Below are 10495 nucleotides of genomic sequence, written 5' to 3'. Positions count from 1 at the left end.
CCAGTTCTAATCCCACTTCTGATACATCGCAAATGTTTTTGGTACCGCTCAGAATAAAAATAAATAGAGGAAAAGTAAACAATATTTACATTTTTCCACTGGTTTATAGTAAAAAGTAGCCGATTCTGAATATTTCATGACAAAGTGCAGCTGGTGCCTGCCTGTTGTCGTCTCTCTGTATGCTGCTGCCACAATAATGTTTGCAGACACTTGTATCATTCTCTGTAGTCAAGCTTATTTTTAGTCAAGTTTTTTTTTCTGCAGATAAAATATATTTATACTTGCTAATCGGACATAAATAGCATAAAAGAGGCCTGAGGTGGGGCAGACAGTACTCGTTTGTTATCAGTTGCATTATTAAAGAAGATTAACAGAAGTCCAGTTGAATTCTCTCAAGCCAAGAATTGTCTTTGACTTTTGGAGGACTGAGAACATTCATTGATATGTGAAATGTTAATGTCACGGACAAAAGAAAAAAATTTGGATCCTTTTTGAGCTGTACTGTTTTTTTACACTGTTTATTTTTCTTTATCAGAAATAGTAAAAGCCATACAAGGTAGCAAATCAAATATAACAAAAGATTTATACAGACATAATAGCTCAATCACACACATTCTCCGGTCCAGACTGGTCCGTTAAAGCAGGTAGATGCTACTGGACTTTGCATCTTGGTGAAGCTAAGCCATCATAGGTGTTATGCGGGGGACACAATTATAAAGGGAAACAAAAAAATCCAGATTTTCTTTTTTTTTTTTGTCTCAAATTCAAATGAAGACACACAAAAATCAAAATCTCACCAGACTTGAGGATACAGTGTTCTGTTTACAGTCAGCAGCGTTATTAAAACGACTTGAGCGTGCAGATTAATGTTAATAAATAATCAGACATTCTAATCAGATATAAAAGCCCTGCAAGTGCTGCATCTTTTAGCTTCTGAATTACACATGTGGGCTTAAAAAAATGAATTCTTAAATGCAGGTGGGGGAAAAACATATTTATCATATGACTCATCGTTATTTAAAACACAACCGGGATGAAACGTCTTAATATTTACCACTTAACTGTCAATCACTTGCAGCTAAAACACTGCATTGACTAGAAATGGTGATCTTGTAATTGCACCTAAAGACCACGCGGGGGCAGTATCGACCGATTAAACAGGCCAGTTTTAAATGAAGGCCTTCCGTCTGCAGTGACGTCATAACTGGACTAAGGTCAACGTCTTACTGTGGGACTGAATTGGAAACACAATGATAATACTTTGAAATTTAAGTGCTTTACCTCGGACAATGTCTTTTCAAGGCGGGGTTTTAAGTTAATACGCAAGTGTTGGCTTTAGGAGAACCCACATGTAGTCTTAAGTAACAACAATACAAAATATTTCCCTCTTAAAAATAAGCCTCCCAGAGAGAGCAAGAACAACATAATGCTGTGAACAAAACATTCAAACACGGATACATTTTAAAAAGCACACATTTTACACCTTACATCAAATGAACCTTTGCCAAAATAAAAAGCTATCTTTCGGTTTTCAATTATCTTGGTGTATACTTTATAATACATGTATACAAGGTTAGATAAAGCAACAAAGCAAAAAAATAAATATCTTGAATCACTGAAGTTTTCTATATATACTGTATATATAACTATGTCTAACTATATTTATAGCTTATGAGTAGGATAAAGGTGTTTTCTGGCCAAAGAGCTTTTATGGATGGACCTATCAGACACCCGAGGAGCATTGTGGCAGGATACCACTTTAGAAAACTGCTCAAATCTGTCAGAAATGGGTGAAATGGTGCGGCTATGTGCTGGAGACGTATCGTCCTCTTTAGGTGTTGAACTAAAACAATCTAGAAACCTCATGTGGATGATTCAGTGGCTGTCAGACCATGCGAACACCATCAGAATGCATCTAAAAATAGCTTCACTTTGTGTGTGAATTCCGGCTGCATGCGTTGGAGGACCTGCAGGTGTTGCATCTTAAGCTGTGTCACAAACAAAGGTGGATGGATACACGTTTGGTTACTTGCATATTCAGGACAGCTACAATTTTGATATTTCTTCAAAACGCAAGATTACAAAAGGAAGTCAGGCACCAAATGTCACCTACAACAGTCCTACTTGCAAAGCAAAGTAGAATATTTACAGAGCGGTGACGGTGCAGAGCTGATCTACAGTATCAGTACATACAGACAGCAACAGTTCAGTTGTTTTTTTTTGATTAAGCAGCCATATGTGTGTTACAAAATACCTCCTATGCTCTGACAGTTTCACACTATACATTTTTTTTTAATTATCTTTGGTTCGTCAGTCAATAGGCCTGATAGATTTACAATCCACATCTCAAACAACTTGACATCTTCTTAAAAAAAAACAAAGAATCCAAACAGTTCAGCCCATTCAGTGCCATTTCCTCATCCCATCCATAAGTTACCCTGCCAAGGAGACCAAATAAATGACCTCCCGTCCCGTTGTCACACATAGCCACGCCCCATTCCGCACTTCCTCTTATCCCATCAGGAGTCCGTCCGAGAAGAAAAGCTCGCACATGCTTTCGCAGAAGCGCAGAAACACACCGCACATGCTCCGTCTCTCTCATCTGCTTACATTCATCCACAAACAAGTCAAGGGGGGGGGGGGGGGGGGACTCTGTGGTTCGCCAAGGTTAGCCGTCAGCGCTCATCGCTTCTGCGAGCCGATCATCTTGGTGACGAAGTTGACGATGGCGTTGGCCGGCTGGTCGGGGTCCAGCTCGGCGAAGAGGTGGCTGACGTTGTCGGTTGTGCTTCCCTGCTTACGCGCCACAAACCCAAACAACCTGGAAGGTCAAAAATAGGAATTATTTAAGTTTGCATAAGTGCTTTAGTTTCACCCTGTTGTGCTCCACCGTTGTGCACTCACTTGGCTGCGCCTCCCTCAGGTTTGTTCCATCTACAAAATTCAAATCAGGAAGTGTGTTAAAATGTTTACAGACACAGCCCGACCTCCTGGAATGTTTATTGAAAGGCAGTTTATTCCGTTTTGGCCTGCATGTACTCACTTTCTGTCCTGAGGGTCAGTGTCACAGAACGTCACAGTGTTGTTAGGGTAGTGGCGTCTGAAGAACAGCCTGACAAACAATGAGACATTACACAGATGCCAAATTCACGCTAATAAAAGCATGCGTTTGGTTACATTTACAATGTGTACAAATGACTTAAGCCTGGAGGCCCCGGAGTGCTTTAGAACGCTTGTAATGAGAGCAGGAAGTGTTACAGGAATGTAACACTTGCCTCAGACATTAAATATGCAGTTTGTCCGGTGTGACGCAGAAGCACCGTTTTCCCCGATGCAGCCAAATCTTCATATTTAACAGACGTGCTCATTAAGTCAGATGAGGTCAGAACTGCTGGCTGCCAAACTGCTTTCCAAAAAGTTGGTTACGGGACATTAAATAATAAATGGACGGAGTGTGGTAATGTTCTGAATCAATGGCCCAAAACATCATCAGATATTGACGCAATTTAACATATGCAGGCTGCTGCGTTTGTTCTCTGTCGTTGAGGCTCGGTTCAGAGGATTGAAATGGCGCCTGTGTTCAGTTTTCTGCTTTGAATCCAACCCCATCCCGACGCGTTCACTGGATCATTTTCCCAGTTGCTGGCACGAGGACTTACTTCCTCTGGTTGTCCGTCAGTGTGATGCCCTGTGACGACACCTTGAAGTGCACGACAGTGGCAGTCGGTGGGGAAGCGGCAGCCAGAGTCTCAGAGATGGCCTTGGAGATGGCCTGAGGGCCCGTCAAGGACTCCATCTCCACTGAGTTGATGTACAGCACATTGCATGCTGGGAAGACAAAAGAGTTTTTAAACAGTGAACTTGTTAAAACGGGGGAAAGAGTCTGCTTTGGCCTCAAATTGCTCATGCAGTTATAGTAGCTTCCATGCTATTGGGAGCAATCCTGGGGAAAACCTTTTAGAACTGTATCCAAATCATTCCACATAAAAAAAACATTCAATTACATTTTTGTTATGCACAAGAAGGTGAACACTAATGTTAGCAGGCCAAATATTGGGGAGGGGGGTGGGGGGGGTGCTTGAACATGACTGTTAATGTCTCTTTCAGCTGAATACAACAGACAGATAACAGACAGGGGGCGCATTCCACACAGATTTCCAAATACAGAAACAAGTGCACAGGGTTTACCATGGGAATCGGCAGGGGCCCTCTGCACTGCTATAACAAGAACGTGGCGTTGTCAGAATACAAAGGTCACTCATCGTATAGAATCTCCATATCCATTTAAGTTTTCATCATATTCTGCCTTTTGAACCTCATTTATATATTTTTTTCATAAATACAGCGAAATAAAGAAATTTGCACGGGCTGTCGGTGTTAATCTTGACAATGAGAAGTACCTGCTCCCTGTTTCAGCCTTTCGGCCAATGGATTTGTCGTTGCTGCTTCAGGCGCTTCCTCGATGAGATCTGTGTGAAACAAAAGGCAGGTAAATAGTCCAGTCATGCATTTTGTATGAACGATAACATGCTGTCGTTTCTGTTTTCCATCTTCTCATTTCGTGTGATATTTGAATGTAGTTGTATAGCAAAACGCGAGCTGCATATTGCGACCACAGCACCCTCTTGTGGTACATTCGAGTACTACATCGTTTATTTGCAGGGAAAGGTGGTAGAGGTAGTTTATCCATCTATGCCCGAGAAGTAATTATCATTTTAATATAAAAGCTGTGGTTTAGAGATAGAGATTTAACAAACCTGTTGCAGGGATAAGTAGTTTGCAGGGTAGGGCCAGTGGGGTGATTGCATGTTGGTAAACCAGAGCAGACAAGCAGCCTGTGAAGACAGTCACAACAAATGTCTTGAACATTCCTAATATTTTATTAGACCACAACTAACAATTCAACTCACTGACAGGGCATTGTTCCCATGTGCACTCTTTCCTGAGTGCACAAAATAATGCCAGAAAAGTTCTAACATGCATCAATGATGACATTTTAAGAATTAAATACGAGAGAAAAGGTTTAGGAAAGCCGTTTGAGTCTGTTCTTCTCTGTGTTATGTACATATATAAATATTCACACAAGTATATCAACTCTGTATTACGCAACTTGTGGCTAATTTTAATTAGCAGTACTTGTTAGCCGCAGGCAGACTTACTGTTAAGTGCTCTGCTGCTTTATGTTTTTCATTTGAATACTGGATTGTGGCCATTAAGCCATTAAAATCTTTGAATAGACATTTTGACATGTGATAAAGTGAACCCACATGACACTTCTGGTTCTGATCATGTTGCTACTAATTCATCCTAGTAGGATGGGTATAAGCTGATGGACTCCAAAATGGGAAAAAGAATGATTTATACTCCTATAATGCTGCATACAAACAGGGAAAATAATGGTTTTAGTTGTGCTTTAAAGACACAAGGAGCCTAAATCTATCAGCCGATACATCACACAGACTTGCAATGTAATTAGGGTCATCCCTCCAAACAAAGCTGTGATTATAGTAGAATTGTGGGCTAAAGAAATTGAAAAGGCCATATCGCTGACAGGAAACAAAGACGATCACAGGAACCTCTCTTTGACCTCCCAAAGATTATGTACATGCGGGGGAGGCAGCTTCTGCTTACCAAAGTAAGGCTCATTAGGACAACCCTTCAGTTTGACTCCTTTAGAGCTGCTCTCAATCAGGAAGTGCCTCACCAGCTCATTGTTGATGTCACCTGTAAAGTAAGAAAATGAGGAGGCAACATCATCAATCAAATGTTGCCAAAGTAACGTGTGGCTCAAAAGCAATTTATGGCCATTAAGGGGGAAAAATCCTAAAGATTACATTTGGACTTTTTGTTCAATCCCAAACTTTACTTAAATATCAAAACCAATTTGCCTTGCTGATTTTACATTTTTAGGACAAGATTATTCACAGGATGCAGATCTTGTCCACGAGGGCGCCACTGCACCACCACCTCTTACCTTTCTTGCTCTGATGCACTGAAGGTGGAGGAGACGCCACCTTCATAGCCAAGCCATAAGCTCCCCTGAACGAGTGGCTGTCCCGAATGACAAAGGCTCCAGGCTCCCTCTCTCTCAGCATGCTGATAGCTGTAATGCAGTTAGCATTTGGGTAAGTTAGCACTGATATATCCTCACACACTCATACCTCAGGGCAATAATATTCCACCAACTAATGTATTTGGACCTGGGAGTATTTGGGAGGAAACTGGAGAACTTAAGAGAAAACCAGTGCTAATGTCTTAGAAGTGGACAGCCAACCACTGCAGGATGCTGCCCTGGGTGGTTTGTTTCAGGTACTAAATGTTCATAAACAAATGCTCAAGATGGATTCCTCCAGTACTTTAACATGCATCAGCTTGATCACACTCATAAAGAAAAGAGCTGGAGATGAGTAACACCTGGTGATGGTTCTTTTTAAGGGAGTCCACAGCAGCAGATATCTGTGTGTGTACATGTGCCTTGTACTTCAAGCAGTCACATTTTTGTTTAAAATGAATGCTAACGTAGCAACGCAGGCACACCTGGTCCCTGAGCTCACATTTGACTCCAGGATAGAAAAGTAACCAACAAAATACAGAAGTAAACATAAAAGCAATGTTTCAATAACTGCCTAAAGACCAGTAAAGGAAGGTAAATTCTTAGCATCTTACCTTGCTCCCTGGAAATGTCTGGCTTATACCAGAACTTGGACGTATCTTGAACAAACTTGACATTCAGCCTGCTTTCAGGACTTCCATCTGCAACCACACAGTTAATGTTGTGACAAGTTCCCAGAGACATTCAGCCAAAGGCTCTAAAAATACAGAATGTGGACAATGCACTTAGGAACATCCCACCCATACGCAGACTTACCAGCTATGTTGAACCTTGAGAAGTCTGAGAGGGTGTGAAAGTAGCTGGGCGTGCTCCCTCCACTTGCTGGGGACCTTATCCTTCCATTCATCGTGCCATAAGAGAGCGTTCCATTTGGTTTATCTCCGCTCGACATGCGTCTTTTCTCCGGAAGCTGGGGCTGGACTACAGGAGCTGGGCTTCCTTGGCGGAATCCCACACCCATTCCCATTATCCTGTCATCTTGGTAGGCTGCAGGTGATATGGGGAAGGTGGGAGTGGGTGGTCCTTGATAGCCCGATGAACTGCTCTGTCTCGATAGGTTCCCATGTCTCTCATCTGGAGTTGTATAACCACTGTGCATAGGGTGACGGTCCAAACTGGGGCTTCTCTGAGAAACCTGTAATATTGAAGCATGCGGGATCAACACTGCATGTGCTTGTGGTTGGGTGACCGATGGGTGGCGGCTGAGCACAGGGCTGCCGTGCACTGGCTGCCCAAGGGGCGGCTGTCTGTTGAGGACTGGGCTCTGCTGGGAACCTTGTCCCAAAGAGGTCTGTCTGCTGAGGACCGGGCTGCCCTGAGCTCCCTTTGACAGACGTTGACCGAGGATGGGACTGCCACCAAGAGCTTCCACGCCAAGATCAAAGCCATTGGTTGCTGACATTTGCTGCCCTGTTCTGGGCACATCCTGACCCTGATGAACACTTGAGCACTGTTGGATGGCTTTGAGGTTGGGGTGATCAATAACATAGATTGGCTGCTCTGGGCGAGGACTTCCATGGCTGATGGTTATCTGTGAAGGCTCTGAGGGTAGTGGGCTCACACAACTCCCGAGGGGTGTATTGGAGCCAAGGTAGGACAGTGAAGGGGTAGTTGTTCCTGGGTACGAGGGGCTTGAAGAGTTAGAATCAACGCAAGAAGAAGCAGGGGTACTTAGGGCTGGATAAGATGGACTGGAAGGATGATGGGCCCTCTCCATGGCCTGGGGGTGGAAGCCCAAATCAGTAGTGGGTTGGGAGGGTGTGCTAACACCATTCTCTACTTTGGGTTGAACACTGGAAGACAAATTTAAAGAGATGAAGTTCTGGCAGTTTGTATCATGTCATGAGTTTGTAATTTCCTATATTGTCCACTTTTTTTCTACGTCTTGTCTGGTGTTCATGTGTGCTTTGTGTGGCCTCACCGCTGTGAGCTCTGGATGGGGCTGCTGCTGGACAACGGTGGGTTCAGTGAGTATGAGCTTGGGCTTGTGCTCCTCTGCGGGCCCGTGGTCTCCTCTGGTGGACTTGGGCTCCACATTGATGTTGGCTGGTCTCCTCCTGCCACCGCTGACCTTGCCACAGACTCCACGTAACTTCTGGGTCCTGCATTAAAGAATATTTTGGGAGCTTTAATCCTGTTACGTCAGTCACCGAGTCTATGATGTGGAGTGAGAAACGAGATGCTCTTAAAAAAAAATCACTGAAAAAAAGGAGATTTCATCAGTGGCATATCACATTAATTGACTTAAAACAAATACAGTGTGTATGTAATGAAAATGGAGAGGAAGGTATGAAAATGTTCAATTTCAATGAGGAATTTTGGCATTTGGACAGCAGCTGTCTTACCTTCCTCACACAGACTGCTCTCATCGTCTGTGGTGCAACATTAGAGAGAATCCAGAAAACAGAAGTTTTTAAAAGAACAGGGCTGAACTCTTTCTGTGTATGCAAATAGTGCCTGCTTGTGTGCAGAATGTTCATAGTTCAAGAACAGCAGTGTGATTTACACACTTTATTATATACTGTAGCCTAATGTCCTCTCATTCTGAAGAAGTAGTCCAGATGCACAGGTAAATCCAGTACTTCACGCTACCAACCTGAGCCTGTTTGATTGAGGTGGATTTCTGCTGGGTTGTGTGGCTTCAATCCCAGAGCTGAAAGTGGAGTTTTAGCAAGACCAGGAGGGGATCGACCTGAGGACAACGAGAGGGAGAGTCATCAGAACACAGGGAGAGTCTCCAGAACACAGGGAGAGTCATCTGAACACAGGCATGTTGACAGCTGCTACAGCACAATGAGCTGCCTGAACATCAGTAGCTAATTCATGTTAGCATGGAGAGGAGAGCCTGGTCTTAAAGTGTTCCACTCTCCCATAAAAAATAATTAACTGCCAAAAAATGTCCACAAGCGCATTTAGAGATTTGTGAGGTTATTGAAAAAAAGGAATCAGGTATTCATTGGTGTGTCAACAGCTGCCAAGGCAATATAACAAGTCAATACTGGATCATCTCAGACCATCATCCAACAAGCAACAAGTACAATAATGTAAATAAGCGAGGCTCATGCTATGATGGGGAAGCAAAACATGCATGTGACCAGTTAAACCATTACAAAGACAAGTGTCAAACATCTGCCAAATTCTGAAACTTTGCTTCTCTCAATAGACTAAAAACAAATATGATGTATTTATGGATCTCGATAAAGCAGGTTTACAGCAAAAAACCTCTGATTTGTACAAAATGTCTTAGATCATTTAAATCACTATTACTGACTTGACTCTTTTATGGTAAGTTTTAGTGCAACACGTCTCTCATTTATCTAATAATTTAAATTTCTTTAATCAGTTTAGATGTACATCGTTGGCAGAATAGCACCTAAACATTTGGACCAGGATTGCTGGGAGTGGGGGTGGCCAGCAAGCAGGGTGATGGGTGCAGACAGCAACATGGAGGGCAGCAGCTAAACAGATGTGTAAACACACTTAAATATATGATTTCTGCCACCTTGTAACCAGCACAGAGGCAACAGCGCCATCTGGCGGAGGAAGACCTCCTATGCGTTACTGCGCAGACTTGGCCGGAACAAGGTGGCAGCAGACGCTTGAGTTTGTCTGTTTTGTGGAGGTTTGCTGCCACTGCTGCTCTCCTAATGCTCTGGTGCTTAAGCGGTGCAGTAATGTGGTGAGTAATGGGGCAACACCAGCGGAGAGAAGGGGAGGGATGGGGGGGCGGGGGGCTGACACAGTGGAACTCCTGCAGGGAGACGTGCATCGTCCACTTACCAAAGAATCCAACTCAATTCTTTGTGCTTTCACCAATGATGCCCCAATTTAAGTCTGGGTATCGTGTACTTGGGACAAACATCCCAAAACGATGACGTCATTTAGTGCCATGTGCAAAAAAACTGTGTTGGTCTAGCTAAGCAGACAAAACGCACAACACTTTCTGGGTAACTGTATTGTATGTTGTGTTTATCTGGTGAGCATAATCAGATTTGTAAGTCCTCAAAATAAGGAGCTCAATAAAAACGATTTCTTCCTGGCACAACCCAGTGTTACAGCACAGAAAGGGAGAAAATGTGGTGCCCTTTTACGAGTAACATTTACAGGTGTGCCTTGTTGGAAACAGCCAAGAAAACTGGATGAGCTCATCGGTAAAGTTGGCCAATGAGTCTTTTATTTAAGGCCATCATAAATAGACTAGGAATAAAATGCACGTGATTGTGTCACATGGCAGGTTGGAATTTTGCAGCGAACTGTGCGAATGAAGATGACGTGAGGTAAGAGCGGGGACAGTTAGCGCCATCCTTCATTTATCTTCTGTATTAGAACCATTCTACTCTTCTTTCCATTTTCTTTATTTGACCCAGTATAGTCCCTCAATTT

At 43.1% G+C, this 10495-nt stretch overlaps 1 protein-coding gene across 20 annotated transcripts in view; it reads right to left on the bottom strand.

Moving 5' to 3' along the window:
* Positions 1–488: 488 nt before the first annotated feature.
* Positions 489–10495, bottom strand: part of tns1b (tensin 1b) — a 95531-nt gene continuing 85524 nt past the window's right edge. For 15 of the 20 annotated variants that reach the window (XM_057048163.1, XM_057048273.1, XM_057048220.1 and 12 more), the window contains 14 exons: positions 8709–8804; positions 8458–8484; positions 8034–8214; positions 6869–7905; positions 6667–6753; positions 5975–6103; positions 5632–5724; positions 4758–4835; positions 4401–4469; positions 4189–4218; positions 3660–3828; positions 3044–3112; positions 2905–2934; positions 489–2821 (listed from right to left, as the gene is read on the bottom strand). In XM_057048163.1, the coding sequence (XP_056904143.1) occupies positions 2683–2821; positions 2905–2934; positions 3044–3112; positions 3660–3828; positions 4189–4218; positions 4401–4469; positions 4758–4835; positions 5632–5724; positions 5975–6103; positions 6667–6753; positions 6869–7905; positions 8034–8214; positions 8458–8484; positions 8709–8804 (2234 nt within the window). In that variant the 3' untranslated portion in view covers positions 489–2682. The remainder of the gene's footprint in view (positions 2822–2904; positions 2935–3043; positions 3113–3659; positions 3829–4188; positions 4219–4400; positions 4470–4757; positions 4836–5631; positions 5725–5974; positions 6104–6666; positions 6754–6868; positions 7906–8033; positions 8215–8457; positions 8485–8708; positions 8805–10495) is intronic. The other 5 variants (XM_057048226.1, XM_057048180.1, XM_057048244.1 and 2 more) reach the window with 3 other exon arrangements.

The sequence above is a fragment of the Takifugu flavidus genome, chromosome 1, assembly GCF_003711565.1.
Source record: "Takifugu flavidus isolate HTHZ2018 chromosome 1, ASM371156v2, whole genome shotgun sequence".
Taxonomy (NCBI): Eukaryota; Metazoa; Chordata; class Actinopteri; order Tetraodontiformes; family Tetraodontidae; genus Takifugu; species Takifugu flavidus.
Note: the sequence above shows the minus strand (reverse complement) of the source record. Positions and strands in the feature narration are given on the sequence as shown.